General features: G+C 48.8%; 1 protein-coding gene across 1 annotated transcript in view; it reads right to left on the bottom strand.

Moving 5' to 3' along the window:
* The window catches only part of LOC311137617 (actin remodeling regulator NHS-like), a gene marked incomplete at both ends in the record, with an annotated part of 198350 nt that extends 179437 nt beyond the window's left edge, over positions 1 to 18913 (bottom strand). The window contains one exon of the mRNA XM_084172119.1: positions 18634 to 18913. Within this exon, the coding sequence (XP_084028245.1) occupies positions 18634 to 18913 (280 nt within the window). The remainder of the gene's footprint in view (positions 1 to 18633) is intronic.
* Between the last annotated feature and the right edge of the window lie 1459 nt (positions 18914 to 20372).

Raw genomic sequence — 20372 nt, 5'->3', positions numbered from 1 at the left:
CCCAGTCCCAGCACTATACCCCAGTCCCATCACTATACCCCAGTCCCATCACTATACCCCATCACTATACCCCAGTCCCAGCACTATACCCCATCACTATACCCCAGTCCCAGCACTATACCCCATCACTATACCCCAGTCCCATCACTATACCCCATCACTATACCCCAGTCCCAGCACTATACCCCAGCACTATACCCCAGTCCCATCACTATACCCCATCACTATACCCCAGTCCCAGCACTATACCCCAGCACTATACCCCAGTCCCATCACTATACCCCAGTCCCAGCACTATACCCCAGTCCCAGCACTATACCCCAGTCCCATCACTATACCCCAGTCCCAGCACTATGCCCCATCACTATACCCCAGTCCCATCACTATATCCCAGTCCCAGCACTATACCCCAGTCCCATCACTATACCCCAGTCCCATCACTATACCCCAGTCCCAGCACTATACCCCAGTCCCATCACTATACCCCAGTCCCATCACTATACCCCAGTCCCATCACTATACCCCAGTCCCATCACTATACCCCAGTCCCAGCACTATACCCCAGTCCCAGCACTATACCCCAGTCCCAGCACTATACCCCAGTCCCAGCACTATACCCCATCACTATACCCCAGTCCCATCACTATACCCCAGTCCCATCACTATACCCCAGTCCCATCACTATACCCCAGTCCCAGCACTATACCCCAGTCCCAGCACTATACCCCATCACTATACCCCAGCCCCAGTCCTATACCCCAGCCCTATACCCCAGCCCCAGCCCTATACCCCAGCCCCAGCCCTATGCCCCAGCCCTATACCCCAGCCCTATGCCCCAGCCCTATACCCCAGCCCACGCCCCTGCCCTATACCCCAGCCCTATACCCCAGCCCACGCCCCAGCCCTATACCCCAGCCCTATACCCCAGCCCACGCCCCAGCCCTATACCCCAGCCCACGCCTTATACCCCAGCCCTATGCCCCAGCCCTATGCCCCAGCCCTATACCCCAGCCCACGCCCCAGCCCTATGCCCCAGCCCTATGCCCCAGCCCTATACCCCAGCCCACGCCCCAGCCCTATACCCCAGTCCACGCCCCAGCCCACGCCCCAGCCCTATACCCCAGTCCAAGCCCCAGCCCTATACCCCAGTCCACGCCCCAGCCCTATACCCCAGCCCCACGCCCCAGCCCTATACCCCAGCCCCAGCCCTATACCCCAGACTCTTAGTTCTGGGGCTATGTACCCAGGCTATAGCTGGGCAAGCCTGGTCGTCCAGGCAACCTGCCATCTTCGAGAGAATAAAGACATTTTAAAGTACATGCTTAGTTTTCATTCATTAATATCACAGTAGTACAATCAACTAGTCTTTGTTTTCTCCACTGAACAAATAACTTAAGAGGCAAAACAGTATTGTCCTGGACAGGGCTCAATAGCCTGTGATGGCTCTGCCCATTTACATTTACGTCATTTAGCAGACGCTCTTATCCAGAGCCACTTACAAATTGGTGCATTCACCTTATAGCCAGTGGGATAACCACTTTACAATATATATATATATATATATATATATATATATATATATATATATATATATATATACAGCTGTAGTGTTAAGATGAGCTGGACATAAGATGGACCTTTCAGATTGTTTTCGTATACTTTGTATTTTAAATATATTTTTTATATCAAGCAATGAGTGACTAGTTTTATAACATAACTGATTTCCTGAATGTGTTGCTATATCATTTCTAACAGCAGTTCATATTGAGTTGGTGTGTTTTGGTTTATTGCACATCAGAGAAGCATGAAATATAAAACTGAATGGAGACTGTTTTATTTGCCTTCTAACCGGGACCATCTGTGAGGTGTAAAAGTTAAAGCACAGCCCTGATATTAAAGAGGCTTTTTGAACCCCAGTCTTCTCAGTGCTTTACTAGACAGCTTTCTACTATTCATTTCATGTTGTGAGATGTACTGTTCTCTGGAGCTTTATTGGGGTTTCAGAGGTTTGTTTTCAGAGTCACCCAGGAGAATGTTATTGGAAACATTGGTTTCCTCATGTTGACTCATTTCTGGGAACTGTGGTTCTGTTGACCTGTTGCGTCACAGGGCTGAAGGAGGGGCCGGGCCGGGGTCTGCTTCATTCATCCTCCAGAGAGAACTCCTGCAGTCAAGCTCTGAACAAGATGATAGTTGGACACAGGCTGCCTTGGAAAGTACCTGGGGGTGTGGTGGTGTTAGTTCCCCACGTGGGCCTCTGTGGCGAAACAGATCAACCTGGCAGATTTCCCAATATGGTGCTGTGTTCCACCAACACAGAGCACTGAAACACTGGGACATAGTGCTGGGACTGGGGTATAGTGCTGGGACTGGGGTATAGTGCTGGGACTGGGGTATAGGGCTGGGACTGGGGTATAGGGATGGGGTATAGTGCTGGGACTGGGGTATAGTGCTGGGACTGGGGTATAGTGCTGGGACTGGGGTATAGTGCTGGGACTGGGGTATAGGGCTGGGGGTATAGTGCTGGGACTGGGGTATAGTGATGGGGTATAGTGCTGGGACTGGGGTATAGTGCTGGGACTGGGGTATAGTGATGGGACTGGGGTATAGTGCTGGGACTGGGGTATAGGGCTGGGACTGGGGTATAGGGATGGGGTATAGTGCTGGGACTGGGGTATAGTGCTGGGACTGGGGTATAGTGCTGGGACTGGGGTATAGTGCTGGGACTGGGGTATAGTGCTGGGACTGGGGTATAGGGCTGGGGGTATAGTGCTGGGACTGGGGTATAGTGATGGGGTATAGTGCTGGGACTGGGGTATAGTGCTGGGACTGGGGTATAGTGATGGGACTGGGGTATAGTGATGGGACTGGGGTATAGTGATGGGACTGGGGTATAGTGATGGGGTATAGTGCTGGGACTGGGGTATAGTGCTGGGACTGGGGTATAGTGCTGGGACTGGGGTATAGTGCTGGGACTGGGGTATAGTGCTGGGACTGGGGTATAGTGATGGGGTATAGTGCTGGGACTGGGGTATAGTGCTGGGACTGGGGTATAGTGCTGGGACTGGGGTATAGTGCTGGGACTGGGGTATAGTGATGGGGTATAGTGATGGGACTGGGGTATAGTGATGGGGTATAGTGCTGGGACTGGGGTGTAGTGCTGGGGCTGGGGTATAGTGATGGGACTGGGGTATAGTGATGGGACTGGGGTATAGGGCTGGGACTGGGGTATAGGGCTGGGACTGGGGTATAGGGCTGGGACTGGGGTATAGTGCTGGGACTGGGGTATAGTGCTGGGACTGGGGTATAGTGATGGGACTGGGGTATAGTGCTGGGACTGGGGTATAGGGCTGGGACTGGGGTATAGGGATGGGGTATAGTGCTGGGACTGGGGTATAGTGCTGGGACTGGGGTATAGTGCTGGGACTGGGGTATAGTGCTGGGACTGGGGTATAGGGCTGGGGGTATAGTGCTGGGACTGGGGTATAGTGATGGGGTATAGTGCTGGGACTGGGGTATAGTGCTGGGACTGGGGTATAGTGATGGGACTGGGGTATAGTGATGGGACTGGGGTATAGTGATGGGACTGGGGTATAGTGATGGGGTATAGTGCTGGGACTGGGGTATAGTGCTGGGACTGGGGTATAGTGCTGGGACTGGGGTATAGTGCTGGGACTGGGGTATAGTGATGGGGTATAGTGCTGGGACTGGGGTATAGTGCTGGGACTGGGGTATAGTGCTGGGACTGGGGTATAGTGATGGGGTATAGTGATGGGACTGGGGTATAGTGATGGGGTATAGTGCTGGGACTGGGGTGTAGTGCTGGGGCTGGGGTATAGTGATGGGGTATAGTGCTGGGACTGGGGTATAGTGATGGGGCTGGGGTATAGTGCTGGGACTGGGGTATAGTGATGGGGCTGGGGTATAGTGCTGGGACTGGGGTATAGTGCTGGGACTGGGGTATAGTGCTGGGACTGGGGTATAGTGATGGGACTGGGGTATAGGGCTGGGACTGGGGTATAGTGCTGGGACTGGGGTATAGTGCTGGGACTGGGGTATAGTGCTGGGACTGGGGTATAGTGATGGGGTATAGTGCTGGGACTGGGGTATAGTGCTGGGGTATAGTGCTGGGACTGGGGTATAGTGATGGGACTGGGGTATAGGGCTGGGACTGGGGTATAGTGCTGGGACTGGGGTATAGTGATGGGGTATAGTGCTGGGACTGGGGTATAGTCATAGGAAACTATGGCGGAAACATTATGTACAAATAAAGATAAGATCAGGGCAAACAGCCCCCCCAACTAACAATCAACAACAACAACATGTTCCAGTCTCCATGGAGACAGAACAAACAGAGCTGAAGTAATAGTATGGAATGTCTTCAACATGCATTCGGAGGACCTTGGTGAAACCACCCTGCTGGACCAAACACGAGGTGTACCATAACCTGCTGGACCAAACATGTTCATTTCCCAATTTATTTGCTACAGATTGTCCTGAAAATATACACCAGCTTCTAGGAGAGGACCTTGGTGAAACCACCCTGCAGCACTACTCAGAAGCACTTGCCCTGCTCTCCCATCTGCCAGGAGCCTCAGGAATGTAGCAGTAATGACTCACACACGTTCTCCAGCTGAGCTCTTACACATATAAACTAAACACTTTCTTTCATAAACAAGCCCTGCCACCTCCTCAACCTCCCCCCAATCCTCTCCACTCTTCCCCCTCTCACTAAACTCACCTTTCTTCCCCTCCCATGTGAGGAGTATCCCAGAGGAGCAGGCAGGGTCAGGGTTAGGAACAGGGAGGCAGGGGAGCAGACAGGGTCAGGGAGACAGGGTCAGGGTTAGGAACAGGGAGGCAGGGGCAGGGGCAGGGGCAGGGTCAGGGTCAGGGTCAGGGAGACAGGGTCAGGGTTAGGAACAGGGAGACAGGGTCAGGGTTAGGAACAGGGAGACAGGGTCAGGGTTAGGAACAGGGAGACAGGGTCAGGGTTAGGAACAGGGAGACAGGGTCAGGGTTAGGAACAGGGAGACAGGGTCAGGGTTAGGAACAGGGAGACAGGGTCAGGGTTAGGAACAGGGAGACAGGGTCAGGGTTAGGAACAGGGAGACAGGGTCAGGGTTAGGAACAGGGAGACAGGGTCAGGGTTAGGAACAGGGAGACAGGGTCAGGGTTAGGAACAGGGAGACAGGGTCAGGGTTAGGAACAGGGAGACAGGGTCAGGGTTAGGAACAGGGAGACAGGGTCAGGGTTAGGAACAGGGAGACAGGGTCAGGGTTAGGAACAGGGAGACAGGGTCAGGGTTAGGAACAGGGAGACAGGGTCAGGGTTAGGAACAGGGAGACAGGGTCAGGGTTAGGAACAGGGAGACAGGGTCAGGGTTAGGAACAGGGAGACAGGGTCAGGGTTAGGAACAGGGAGACAGGGTCAGGGAGGCAGGGTCATGGTTAGGGTTAGGGAGGCAGGGTCAGGGTTAGGGTTAGGAACAGGGAGGCAGGGTTAGGAACAGGGAGGCAGGGGCAGGGTCAGGGTCAGGGAGGCAGGGTCAGGGTCAGGGTCAGGGAGGCAGGGTCAGGGTCAGGGTCAGGGAGGCAGGGGAGCACGAGCGTCAGGGAGACAGGGTCAGGGTCAGGGTCAGGGTTAGGGAGGCAGGGTCAGGGAGGCAGGGTCATGGTTATGGTTAGGGAAGCAGACAGGGTCAGGGAGGCAGGGTCAGGGTTAGGAACAGGGAGACAGGGTCAGGGTTAGGGAGACAGGGTTACGGAGACAGGGTTAGGGAGGCGGAGGCAGGGTCAGGGTCAGGGTCAGGGTTAGGAACAGGGAGGCAGGGTCAGGGTCGCAGGGTCAGGGTTAGGGTTAGGGTTAGGGTTAGGGAGGCAGGGGATCACGAGGGTCAGGGAGGCAGGGTCAGGGTCAGGGAGGCAGGGTCAGGGTCAGGGAGGCAGGGTCAGGGAGGCAGGGTCAGGGAGGCAGGGTCAGGATTAGGGAGGCAGGGAGGGAGGGAGGGAGGGAGGGAGGGAGGGAGGGAGGGAGGGAGGGAGGGAGGGAGGGAGGGAGGGAGGGAGGGAGGGAGGCAGGGAGGGAGGGAGGGAGGGAGGGAGGGAGGCAGGGAGGGAGGCAGGGAGGGAGGGAGGGAGGCAGGGAGGCAGGGAGGGAGGGAGGGAGGGAGGCAGGCAGGCAGGCAGGGAGGCAGGGAGGCAGGGAGGCAGGGAGGGAGGGAGGGAGGGGAGCAGATAGGCTGCCCTGCCTGTTTGCTCCCCTAGCTTTCTGCCCCCCTGCCCCCTAGCTTTCTGCTACCCTGCCCCCTAGCTTTCTGCTCCCCTGCTCCCTAGCTTTCTGCTCCCCTGCCCCCTAGCTTTCTGCTACCCTGCCCCCTAGCTTTCTGCTACCCTGCCCCCTAGCTTTCTGCTCTGCTGCTCCCCTGCCTTTCTGCCCCCCTGCCCATCTGCTCCCCTGCCCCCTAGCTTTCTGCCCCCCTGCTCCCCTGCTCCCCTGCCCCCTAGCTTTCTGCTCCGCTGCTCCCCTGCCCCCTAGCTTTCTGCCCCCCTGCCCACCTGCTCCCCTGCTCCCCAGCTTTCTGCCCCCCTGCCCACCTGCTCCCCTGCCCCCTAGCTTTCTGCTACCCTGCCCTCTAGCTTTCTGCTCCCCTGCCCCCTAGCTTTCTGCTACCCTGCCCCTAGCTTTCTGCTCCCCTGCTCCCCTGCCCCCTAGCTTTCTGCCCCCCTGCCCACCTGCTCCCCTGCTCCCCTGCCCCCTAGCTTTCTGCTCCCCTGCCCCCTAGCTTTCTGCTACCCTGCCCCCTAGCTTTCTGCTCCCCTGCTCCCCTGCCCCCTAGCTTTCTGCTACCCTGCCCCCTAGCTTTCTGCTCCCCTGCCCCCTAGCTTTCTGCTCCCCTGCTCCCCTGCCCCCTAGCTTTCTGCCCCCCTGCCCACCTGTCCCCTGCTCCCCTGCCCCCTAGCTTTCTGCTCCCCTGCCCCCTAGCTTTCTGCTCTTTCTGCTACCCTGCCCCCTAGCTTTCTGCTCCCCTGCCCCCTAGCTTTCTGCTCCCCTGCCCCCTAGCTTTCTGCTCCCCTGCCCCCTAGCTTTCTGCTCCCCTGCCCCCTGCCCCCCTGCTCCCCTGCCCCCTACCTTTCTGCCCCCCTGCTACCCTGCCCCCTAGCTTTCTGCTACCCTGCCCCCTAGCTTTCTGCTCCCCTGCCCCCTAGCTTTCTGCTACCCTGCCCCCTAGCTTTCTGCTCCCCTGCTCCCCTGCCCCCTAGCTTTCTGCTACCCTGCCCCATAGCTTTCTGCTCCCCTGCTCCCCTGCCCCCTAGCTTTCTGCTACCCTGCCCCCTAGCTTTCTGCCCCCCTGCCCACCTAATCCCCTGCTACCCTGCCCCCTAGCTTTCTGCTCCCCTGCCCCCTAGCTTTCTGCTCCCCTGCCCCCTAGCTTTCTGCTCCCTAGCTTTCTGCTCCCCTGCCCCCTAGCTTTCTGCTACCCTGCCCCCTAGCTTTCTGCTACCCTGCCCCCTAGCTTTCTGCTCCCCTGCTCCCCTGCCCCCTAGCTTTCTGCTACCCTGCCCCCTAGCTTTCCGCTCCCCTGCTCCCCTAGCTTTCTGTTCTCCTGCTCCCCTAGCTTTCTGTTCCCCTGCCCCCTAGCTTTCTGCTCCCCTGCTCCCCTGCCCCCTAGCTTTCTGCTCCCCTGCCCCCTAGCTTTCTGCTACCCTGCCCCCTAGCTTTCTGCTCCCCTGCTCCCCTGCCCCCTAGCTTTCTGCTACCCTGCCCCCTAGCTTTCCGCTCCCCTGCTCCCCTAGCTTTCTGTTCCCCTGCCCCCTAGCTTTCTGCTCCCCTGCCCCCCAGCTTTCTGCCCTCCTGCCCCCCTGCTCCCCCTGCTCCCATGCCCCAGTGCCCTGAATGCCTCTGCTGATCCTACAGCTATTTACGCAGTAATCATGTGCCTATGGTGGTGAAGGTAGGAAACAACATCTCCACTTCGCTGATCCTCAACACTGGGGCCCCACAAGGGTGCGTACTCAGCCCCCTCCTGTACTCCCTGTTCACCCATGACTGCATGGCCAAGTACGCCTCCAACTCAATCATCAAGTTTGCAGACGACACAACAGTAGTAGGCTTAATTACCAACAATGACGAGACCGCCTACAGGGAGGAGGTGAGGGCTCTGGGAGTGTGGTGCCAGGAAAATAACCTCTCACTCAACGTCAACAAAACAAAGGAGATGATCGTGGACTTCAGGAAACAGCAGAGGGTGCACCCCCCTATCCACATCGACGGGACCGCAGTGGAGAAGGTGGTCCACACACGCAGACAGTGTGGTGAAGAAGGTGCAACAGAGCCTCTTCAACCTCAGGAGGCTGAATAAATGTTGCTTGGCACCTAAAACCCTCACAAACTTTTACAGATTCACAATTGAGAGCATCCTGTCAGGCTGTATCACCGCCTGGTACGGCAACTGCACCACCCGCAACCGCAGGGCTCTCCAGAGGGTGGTGCGGTCTGCCGAATGCATTACTGGGGGCAAACTACCCGCCCTCCAGGACACCTACAGCACCCGATGTCACAGGAAGGCCAAAAAGATCATCAAGGACATCAACCACCCGAGTCACTGCCTGTTCACCCCGCTATCATCCAGAAGGCGAGGTCAGTACAGGTGCATCAAAGCTGGGACCGATAAAATGAAAAACAGCTTCTATCTCAAGGCCAACAGACTGTTAAATAGCTATCACTAGCACATTAGAGGCTGCTGCTGCCTATTGAAATCACTGGCCACTTTAAGAAATGGAACACTAGTCACTTTAATAATGTTTACATATCTTGCACTACTCATCTCATATGTATATACTGCATTCTATTTTATAATATTCTACTGTATCTTAGTCCATTGCATTAGAAGAAGAAAAAAAAGCGGCGCCAATCATTTCAGGTCCAGTACCATCGTTAGGCCGCGGGTGTGAGAGATTCAGCAGGCTACTGGCATTACACACCTGGCTAGAAGATTACTGTAGCTCTGTTGGAAATCACTTTTATAGATAACTTGGACACCGTCGGGAAACAGAAGATACTCGACAGGAATGACGGAGTCCTTCCAAATCATCTTGGCTCCTGGACTCTGTCCACGCATTTCAAGGCTGCGTTGAAACAATGACTTATCAATGACCCAAGACCAGCTCAGTTAATCCCTACCATTGTGACAATGAGTCGTCATAATGCTGCAGCAAATGTACATTATCCTAGGGGTGTTGGCAGAAACAATTTAAGTAACTTAAATTATTTCCCCATAACTGCCCTGAATACCTCTGTTGATCCTACAGCTATTGTATGCAGTAATCATGAGCCTATGAACCAGAGTTACACTGTTAGCACTGAGGCAGTGTGCCCTAGTAGGAAGACCATTGTGTACAGCTCATCCTGCACTATCAGATCCAATATAAATAACATGAGCAAGTCTACTTCTGATAAGCTTCCCAGTAAAGCATTTAAAACAATCAAGCAACCCAGAAAAGTGCTAACAATAGCCCATTATAACATATGCAGCCTGAGAAACAAGGTTCATGAAGTCAATAACTTGCTTGTAACAGATTACATTCATATTCTGACTCTCTCTGAAACTCACTTAGATAATACCTTTGATACAGTGGTAGCAATACATGGTTATAACATCTACAGAAAATACAGAAATGCCAATGGGGGGCGGTGTTGCGGTTTATATTCAGAACCACATTCCTGTAAAGCTTAGAGACGATCTAATGTTAAATACTGTTGAAGTAATATGGCTACAGGTTCATCTGCCTCACCTAAAACCCATTATTGTGGGAAGCTGCTATAGACCACCAAGTGCTAACAGTCAGTATCTGGATAATGTGTGTAATGGTTGAAGTCGGAAGTTTACATACACCTTAGCCAAATACATTTAAACTCAGTTTATCACAATTCCTGACATTTAACCCTAGTAAATATTCCCTGTTTTAGGTCAGTTAGGAGCACCACTTTATTTTAAGAATGTGAAATGTTAGAATAATGAGAGAATTATTTATTTCAGCTTTAATATATTTCATAACATTCCCAGTGGGTCAGAAGTTTACATACACTCAATTAGTATTTGGTAGCATTGCCTTTAAATTGTTTAACTTGGGTCAAACGTTTTGGGTAGCCTTCCACAAGCTTCCCACAATAAGTTGGGTGAATTTTGGCCCATTCCTCCTGACAGAGCTGGTGTAACTGTGTCAGGTTTGTAGGCCTCCTTGCTCGCACACGCTTTTTCAGTTCTGCCCACACATTTTCTATAGGATTGAGGTCAGGGCTTTGTGATGGCCACTCCAATACCTTGACTTTGTTGCCCTTAAACCATTTTGTCACAACATTGGAAGTATGCTTGGGGTCATTGACCATTTGGAAGACCCATTTGCGACCAAGATTTAACTTCCTGAATTATGTCTTGAGATGTTGCTTCAATATATCCACATAATTTTCCTTCCTCATGATGCCATCTATTTTGTGAAGTGCACCAGTCCCTCCTACAGCAAAGCACCCCCACAGCATGATGCTGCCACCCCCGTGCTTCACGTTTGGGATGGTGTTCGTCGGCTTGCAAGCCACCCCTTTTTCCTCCAAACATAACGATGGTCATTATGCCAAACAGTTCTATTTTTGTTTCACCAGACCAGAGGACATTTCTCCAAAAAGTAACATCTTTGTCCCTATGTGCAGTTGCAAACCGTAGTCTGGCTTTTTTATGGTGGTTTTGGAGCAGTGGCTTCTTCTTTGCTGAGCGGCCTTTCAGGTTATGTCGATATAGGACTAGTTTTACTGTGGATATAGATACTTTTGTACCCGTTTCCTCCAGCATCTTCACAATGTCCTTTGCTGTTGTTCTGGGATTGATTTGCACTTTTCGCACCAAAGTACGTTCATCTGTAAGAGACAGAACGCGTCTCCTTCCTGAGCAGTATGACGGCTGCATGGTCCCATGGTGTTTATACTTGCGTACTATTCTTTGTACAGATGAACATGTTACCTTCAGGCGTTTGGAAATTGCTCCCAAGGATGAACCAGACTTGTGGAGGTCTACACATTTTTTTCTGAGGTCTTGGATGATTTCATTTGATTTTCCCATGATGTCAAGCAAATAGGCACTGAGTTTGAAGGTAGGCCTTGAAATACATCCACAGGTACACCTCCAATTGACTCAAATAATGTCAATTAGCCTATCAGAAGCTTCTAAAGCATTGACATCATTTTCTGGAATTTTACAAGCTGTTTAAAGGCACAGTCAATTTAGTGTATGTAAACTTCTGACCCACTGGAATTGTGATACAGTGAATTATAAGTTAAATAATCTGTCTGTAAACAATTGTTCATGACACAAGTAATTTTTCCAACAAAGTAGATGTCCTAACCGACTTGCCAAAACCATAGTTTGTGGTCCTCTGTAGCTCAGCTGGTAGAGCACGGCGCTTGTAAACGCCAAGGTAGTGGGTTCGATCCCCGGGACCACCCATACACAAACATTTATGCACGCATGACTGTAAGTCGCTTTGGATAAAAGCGTCTGCTAAATGGCATATTATTATTATTATTATTAAGAAGAAATGTGTGGAGTGGTTGAAAAACGAGTTTTAATGACTCCAACCTAAGTGTATGTAAACTTCTGACTTCAACAGTATGTGATATCAACAGAAAAGTATATTTTCTGGGTGATTTAAATGACTTAGTAAAGCCCCCTTTACTGGCTCAAATAGCCGACCAATCAGCCTGTTACCAACCCTTAGTAAACTTCTGGAAAGAATTGTGTTTGACCAGATAAAATGCTATTTCACAGTAAACAAATTGACAACAGACGTTCAGCACACTTATAGGGAAGGACACTCAACATCACAGCACTTACACAAATAACTGATGATTGGCTGAGAGAAATTGATGATAAAATGATTGTGTCGGCTGTTTTGTTAGACTTCTGTGCGGCTTTTGACATTATCGATCATTGTCTGCTGCTGGAAAAACATGTGTTATGGCTTTACATCCCCTGCTATAATGTGGATAAAGAGTTACCTGTCTAACAGAACACAGAGGGTGTTCTTTAATGGAAGCCTCTCAAACAAAATCAGGAATTCCCCAGGGCAGCTGTTTAGGCCCCTTACTTTTTTCAATCTTTACTAACGACATGCCACAGGCTTTGAGTAACGCCAGTGTGTCTATGTATGCAGATTACTCAACACTATACACATCAGCTACTACAGCAACTGAAATGACTGCAACACTTAGAGCTGCAGTTAGCTTTGGAATGGGTAGCAAGGAATAAGCTAGTCCTAAATATTTCAAAAACTAAAAGCATTGTTTTTTGGACAAATCATTCACTAAACCCTAAACCTCAACTAAATCTTGTAATGAGTAATGTGGAAATTGAGGAGACTAAATTGCTTGGAGTAACCCTGGATTGTAAACTGTCATGGTCAAAACATATTGATACAACAGTAGCTAGGATGGGGAGAAGTCTGTCTATAATAAAGTGCTACTCTGCATTCTTAACAGCACTATCAACAAGGCAGGTCCTACAGGCCCTAGTTTTGTCACACCTGGACTACTGTTCAGTAGTGTGGTCAGGTGCCACAAAGAGGGACTTGGGAAAATTGCAATTGGCTCAGAACAGGGCAGCACAGCTGGCCCTTAAAAGTGAGAGCTAACATTAATGACATGCATGTCAATCTCTCATGGCTCAAAGTGCAAGAGAGATTGACTTCATTACTTGTTTTTGTAAGAGGTGTTGACAAGCTGAATGTACCGAGCTGTCTGTTTAAAATACTAGTACACAGCTCGGAAACCCATGCATACCCCACAAGACATGCCACCAGAGGTCTCTTCACAGTCCCCAAGTCCAGAACAGACTATGGGAGGCGCATACATACAGCATTTCTTTCTCTCTTGATAAAATGTATGCACTCACTAACTGTAAGTCGCTCTGGATAAGAGCGTCTGCTAAATGACTAAAATGTGAAATGTACTACATACAATGAGGGAAAAAAGTATTTGATCCCCTGCTGATTTTGTACGTTTGCCCACTGACAAAGACATGATCAGTCTATAATTTTAATGGTAGGTTTATTTGAACAGTGAGAGACAGAATAACAAAAAAAATCCAGAAATATGCATGTCAAAAATGTTATAAATTGATTTGCATTTTTAACTAGGGAAATAAGTATTTGTCCCCTCTGCAAAACATGACTTAGTACTTGGTGGCAAAACCCTTGTTAGCAATCACAGAGGTCAGATGTTTCTTGTAGTTGGCCACCAGGTTTGTACACATCTCAGGAGGGATTTTGTCCCACTCCTCTTTGCAGATCTTCTCCAAGTCATTAAGGTTTCGAGGCTGACGTTTGGCAACTCGAACCTTCAGCTCCCTGCACAGATTTTCTATGGGATTAAGGTTATGTAGACTGGCTAGGCCACTCCAGGACCTTAATGTGCTTCTTCTTGAGCCACTCCTTTGTTGCCTTGGTCGTGTGTTTTGGGTCATTGTCATGCTGGAATACCCATCCACGACCCATTTTCAATGCCCTGGCTGAGGGAAGGAGGTTCTCACCCAAGATTTGACGGTACATGGCCCCGTCCATCGTCCCTTTGATGTGGTGAAGTTGTCCTGTCCCCTTAGCAGAAAAACACCCCAAAGCATAATGTTTCCACCTCCATGTTTGACGGTGGGGATGGTGTTCTTGGGGTCATAGGCAGCATTCCTCCTCCTCCAAACACGGCGAGTTGAGTTGATGCCAAAGAGCTCAATTTTGGTCTCATCTGACCACAACACTTTCACCCAGTTCTCCTCTGAATCATTCAGACGTTCATTGGCAAACTTCAGACGGGCCTGTATATGTGCTTTCTTGAGCAGGGGGATCTTGCGGGCGCTGCAGGATTTCAGTCCTTCACGGCGTAGTGTGTTACCAATAGTTTTCTTGGTGACTATGGTCCCAGCTGCCTTGAGATCATTGACGAGATCATTGACAAGATCCTCCCGTGTAGTTCTGGGCTGATTCCTCACCATTCTCATGATCATTGCAACTCCACGAGGTGAGATCTTGCATGGAGCCACAGGCCGAGGGAGATTGACAGTTCTTTTGTGTTTCTTCCATTTGCGAATAATTGCACCAACTGTTGTCACCTTCTCACCAAGCTGCTTGGCGATGGTCTTGTAGCCCATTCCAGCCTTGTGTAGGTCTACAATCTTGTCCCTGACATCCTTGGAGAGCTCTTTGGTCTTGGCCATGGTGGAGAGTTTGGAATCTGATTGATTGATTGCTTCTGTGGACAGGTGTCTTTTATACAGGTAACAAGTTGAGATTAGGAGCACTCCCTTTAAGAGTGTGCTCCTAATCTCAGCTCGTTACCTGTATAAAGACACCTGGGAGCCAGAAATCTTTCTGATTGAGAGGGGGTCAAATACTTATTTCCCTCATTAAAATGCAAATCAATTTATAACATTGTTGATGTGCGTTTTTCTGGATTTTTAATACAAGATTTTTGTTGTTGTTATTCTGTTTCTCACTGTTCAAATAAACCTACCATTAAAATTATAGACTGATAATTTCTTTGTCAGTGGGCAAATGTACAAAATCAGCAGGGGATCAAATACTTTTTTCCCCCTCTCTGTAAAGCCATGACTACATGGAACATTTTGTATTGTGGATATTTAGTGGTGTAATAATGTTATATGATGTACTGTTTTATATGTAATGTAAGTCCTTTAATATATTTGGACCCCAGGAAGAGTAGCTGCTGCCTTTGCAGCAGTTAATGGGGATCCCTAATAAATACAAATACAGGATCAATTAGCATGGCCTTGCTATTGAGAGAGTCCACCGTAGGCAGACCTGGCTCTCAAAGAAAAACAGGCTATGTGCTCACTGCCCACAAAATGAGGTGGAAACTGAGCTGCACTTTCTAACCTCCTGCCAAATGGATGACACTTATTTCCCTCAAATTACACAGATCCACAAAGAATTCCAAAACAAATCCAATTTTGATAAAATCCAACATCTATTGGGTGAAATACCACAGTGTGCCATCACAGCAGCAAGATTTGTGAGCTGTTGCCACAAGAAAAGGGCAACCAGTGAGAGGTTAGGGTTAGTCTGTCTGTAGACAGTGAGAGGTTAGTCTGTCTGTAGACAGTGAGAGGTTAGGGTTAGTCTGTCTGTAGACAGTGAGAGGTTAGGGTTAGTCTGTCTGTAGACAGTGAGAGGTTAGGGTTAGTCTGTCTGTAGACAGTGAGAGGTTAGGGTTAGTCTGTCTGTAGACAGTGAGAGGTTAGGGTTAGTCTGTCTGTAGACAGTGAGAGGTTAGGGTTAGTCTGTCTGTAGACAGTGAGAGGTTAGGGTTAGTCTGTCTGTAGACACAGTGAGAGGTTAGGGTTAGTCTGTCTGTAGACAGTGAGAGGTTAGGGTTAGTCTGTCTGTAGACAGTGAGAGGTTAGGGTTAGTCTGTCTGTAGACAGTGAGAGGTTAGGGTTAGTCTGTCTGTAGACACAGTGAGAGGTTGGGGTTAGTCTGTCTGTAGACAGTGAGAGGTTAGTCTGTCTGTAGACAGTGAGAGGTTAGGGTTAGTCTGTCTGTAGACAGTGAGAGGTTAGGGTTAGTCTGTCTGTAGACAGTGAGAGGTTAGGGTTAGTCTGTCTGTAGACAGTGAGAGGTTAGTCTGTCTGTAGACAGTGAGAGGTTAGGGTTAGTCTGTCTGTTGACAGTGAGAGGTTAGGGTTAGTCTGTCTGTAGACAGTGAGAGGTTAGGGTTAGTCTGTCTGTAGACAGTGAGAGGTTAGTCTGTCTGTAGACAGTGAGAGGTTAGGGTTAGTCTGTCTGTAGACAGTGAGAGGTTAGGGTTAGTCTGTCTGTAGACAGTGAGAGGTTAGGGTTAGTCTGTCTGTAGACAGTGAGAGGTTAGGGTTAGTCTGTCTGTAGACAGTGAGAGGTTAGGGTTAGTCTGTCTGTAGACAGTGAGAGGTTAGGGTTAGTCTGTCTGTAGACACAGTGAGAGGTTAGGGTTAGTCTGTCTGTAGACAGTGAGAGGTTAGGGTTAGTCTGTCTGTAGACAGTGAGAGGTTAGGGTTAGTCTGTCTGTAGACAGTGAGAGGTTAGGGTTAGTCTGTCTGTAGACAGTGAGAGGTTAGGGTTAGTCTGTCTGTAGACACAGTGAGAGGTTGGGGTTAGTCTGTCTGTAGACAGTGAGAGGTTAGTCTGTCTGTAGACAGTGAGAGGTTAGGGTTAGTCTGTCTGTAGACACAGTGAGAGGTTGGGGTTAGTCTGTCTGTAGACAGTGAGAGGTTAGTCTGTCTGTAGACAGTGAGAGGTTAGGGTTAGTCTGTCTGTAGACAGTGAGAGGTTAGGGTTAGTCTGTCTGTAGACAGTGAGAGGTTAGGGTTAGTCTGTCTGTAGACAGTGAGAGGTTAGTCTGTCTGTAGACAGTGAGAGGTTAGTCTGTCTGTAGACAGTGAGAGGTTAGGGTTAGTCTGTCTGTAGACAGTGAGAGGTTAGGGTTAGTCTGTCTGTAGACAGTGAGAGGTTAGGGTTAGTCTGTCTGTAGACAGTGAGAGGTTAGGGTTAGTCTGTCTGTAGACAGTGAGAGGTTAGGGTTAGTCTGTCTGTAGACAGTGAGAGGTTAGGGTTAGTCTGTCTGTAGACAGTGAGAGCTAAGAGACGGTGGCGATGCTGTGGCGTCTTGTTTTTATTGACATCTCGCTCAGCCTCTACGTTCTGGAAGTGTCTGTTTGAACTACTGGCACACAGCTCAGACACCCATGCATACCCCACAAGACATGCCACCAGAGGTCTCTTCACAGTCCCCAAGTCAAGAACAGACTATGGGAGGCGCACAGTACTACATAGAGCCATGACTACATGGAACTCTATTCCACATCAGGTAACTGATGCAGGCAGTAGAAACAGATTTTTTTTAAACAGGTAAAAATACACCTTATGGAACAGCGGGGACTGTGAAGAGACACACACACAGGTACAGACACACGCATACACACACACGCATACACACACACTCTACACACAACTACATTGTGATATTGTTGTATGGTGGTATTATACATTTTGTATTGTAGATATGTAGTGGTGTAATAATGTTATATGATCTACTGTTTTATCTTTTGTTTTATGTGTAATGTAAGTGCTTTAATATGTTTGGACCCCAGGAAGAGCAGCTGCTGCCTTGGCAACAGATAATGGCGATCCCTAATAAATACAAATCGTCATTAAAGGGATACTTCAGGGATTTTTATGTCTCTGTGTCCAGTATGAAGGAAGTTAAAAGGTAGTTTCGCAAGCCAATGCTAACTAACGTTTGCACAATGACAGATACCATAGACTTCCAGTCATTGTACTAATGCTAGTTAGCAGTTGCGCTAGCGCTAGTTAGCAACTTCCTTCAAACTGCATGCAGAGACATAAAAATGGTATCCACGAGTTCATCTGACTCTGGGTAAGTAGATAAAGGGCCAATCCTGAAGTATCCCTTTAAAGCTACAAAAGTGTCAGTGTTCAACCTTAACATGTGATAACAATACAACAGAACAGATTAACCAGAATTACATTTACTCTCACAGATGGCCAAAAATAACTGTCTGAAAGCCACACCCCTACTAAGCCACACCCCTACTAAGCCAAGCATTCTGATCTGATCCGCTGGGTCATAGCTGAATAACCCAGCATTAACTGATCCGCTGGGTCATAGCTGAATAACCCAGCATTAACACCCCAACCTTGATCTTTTTAAAGAAAGCCTAACAAAGTGACCCAGCTGCTGGGATGCAGGCATTGGGTCATCCAAACAACCCAGCATATTTTAGCTTGTAGAAATTAAACTAGCCAGCCAATAGTATCATGCTGTGCCAGTCTCAGGGAAATGATTGGTTACTCCCTCACACCCCTTATTTTACATCCTCCTTTGAAATGTTGATGAGGACTGAAGAAATGCAATACATTGGGACTGAAATGACTGACAAAACAGTCTAATGTACATTTACATGTATCAAACGTTTAATCTTTAATTAAACAGAAAAATACATCTTAGGCCATAAACAAAACAAACAAAACCTCCCATCTGCTGCTCCAGCCGTCTATCCCTCCACATGGCCTCATTATGTTACAATGGACCTAACCCTAATTCAGCACAGCAAACTAACCCCATTGTCCCATTTAGATTTCAAGCATTGTATGTATGGATAGAGCCTGGTTATGAAAACATTGTGAAATAACGATTACACCTCGCCGGTGACCAATAAACTGGTGCCATCGCCTACTAGGCTACAATGCTAAACAGTCAACGTGCCCCTCTGGCGATCAATTGCGCTCAGAATAGAATAGAATAGAAACACATGGGACACATAAAAATAGACCATATCATAGACCCAAACTTTTAATAAACAAATACAGTTGCAATATGGACATGATGGAACCAACTGTCTTCTATGGATTACTATTCTGTATCAAGGCTTCAGCTTCCACATTTAGAGCACCAAACTGTTTCCCTCCGTGACTTTAGATCAGAAGACCATGTGCTGGCTACGCAGCACGCAGAGAACACATGGCATGCTGTGGCTTAAAGGAGAGCAAGTGGAGCTGTAGTAGAAAGTGGTGTACTCACGTACTGCCTCCTGCTTGGCGTCTAACTCAGAGATAGACAGCTGAAGTTTGCCGACTTTACTCTGCAGTCCCCGGACCCGTTGGTTGGTAAACACGATGTCGTTCTCCAACTCCTGGAATAGAGAGCAGGCGTTCCGGGCTAGGTCGGAGAGCTGCAGTAGGGTCCGGGACAGAACCGCATTGTTGATGGTACACAGATCCTCGACAACCAAACTCTCTTCATTCGGGACTGAATGCCTGCACAGTAACTGGGGTTCCACGATCCGTTTGGCAAATGGCATTTTGACATGGACCCGACTAGAAATCCACAAAAAAAATCTGACTCAATAAATTATTTTCAAAACAATAGTTGCCCCCATTAATCCAACTGTCCCTGATTGAGCAGTTCTTCAGGCGTCATTCTCCTCTGGTCATCAGCTGCCTATCCATCCATAGGTAGTAGCCTATGTTTTTCAGAGCTTTAAAAGTGAGGCGCTTTAAAAAAAAGATCACCGCAAAACCTGGCACGGATTCATCTCGTTTCCCGGATCTGGACTCGGAGTGTCCATCAAGCACGCTGCCGAGACTGAGCACGCGCACTGTTACCACAACAGAGGATTCTTGGTGTGGAAGAGTTGCTCAATAATAATAATCACTTTAAACGGCTGTATAAGAGACTGAGATATATGGTTTGATTTGATTTGAGAGTTTCAGTGTGACTGTAGCCTGTGTGTTAGAGTGTATCAAACTGTTCTCTGGGTGTACATAATAATATATAATAATAATTGGTTATTTAGCAGACGCTCTTATCCAGAGCGACTTACAGGAGCAATTAGGGTTAAGTGCCTTGCTCAAGGGCACATCGACAGATTTTTCACCTAGTCGGCTTGGGGATTAGAACCAGCGACCTTTCGGTTACTGGCACAACGCTCTTACCCACTAAGCTACCTGCCGCCCGTGTACAAGCATGAGCTACTCTTCCTGGAGTCCACATGAAACATGACATAATACATAGTACAGAACATTATTAGTCAAGGACTGAAATACATACATTTAAAACGTCACACAACCTCCATATCAGTACATACAGTGCATTCGGAAAGTATTCAGACCACTTGAATTTTTCCACATTATGTTACATTACAGCCGTATTCTAAAATTGATTAAATTGGTTTTTGTTCCTCATCAATCTACACACAATACCCCATAGTGACAAAGCAAAAACAGGTTAAGACATTTTTTTATAAAAAACACAAAACTGAAAAATACACATTTACATAAGTATTCAGACCCTTTACTCAGTAATTTGTTGAAGCACCTTTGGCAACGATTACAGCCTCAAGTCTTCTTGGGTATGACGCTACAAGCTTGGCACACCTGTATTTGGGGAGTTTCTCCCATTCTTCTCTGCAGATCCTCTCAAGCTCTGTCAGGTCGGATGGGGAGCGTCGCTGCACAGCTATTTTCAGGTCTCTCCAGAGATTTTCGATCGGGTTCAAGTCCGGGCTCTGGCTGGGCCACTCAAGGACATGTCAAAGACATGTCCCGAAGCCACTCCTGCATTGTCTTGGCTGTGTGCTTAGGGTCGTTGTCCTGTTGGAAGGTGAACCTTCGCCACAGTCTGAGGTCCTGAGCACTTTGGTGCAGGTTTTCATCAAGGATCTCTCTGTACTTTGCTCTGTTCATCTTTCCCTCGATCCTGACTAGTCTCCCAGTCCCTGCCGCTGAAAAACATCCCAACAGCATGATGCTGCCACCACC

The sequence above is a fragment of the Coregonus lavaretus genome (assembly GCF_964263955.1).
Source record: "Coregonus lavaretus genome assembly, chromosome: 11".
NCBI classification, from domain to species: Eukaryota; Metazoa; Chordata; class Actinopteri; order Salmoniformes; family Salmonidae; genus Coregonus; species Coregonus lavaretus.
The sequence above is the reverse complement of the archived record's forward strand: the minus strand, read 5'-3'. Positions and strand labels throughout refer to the sequence as shown.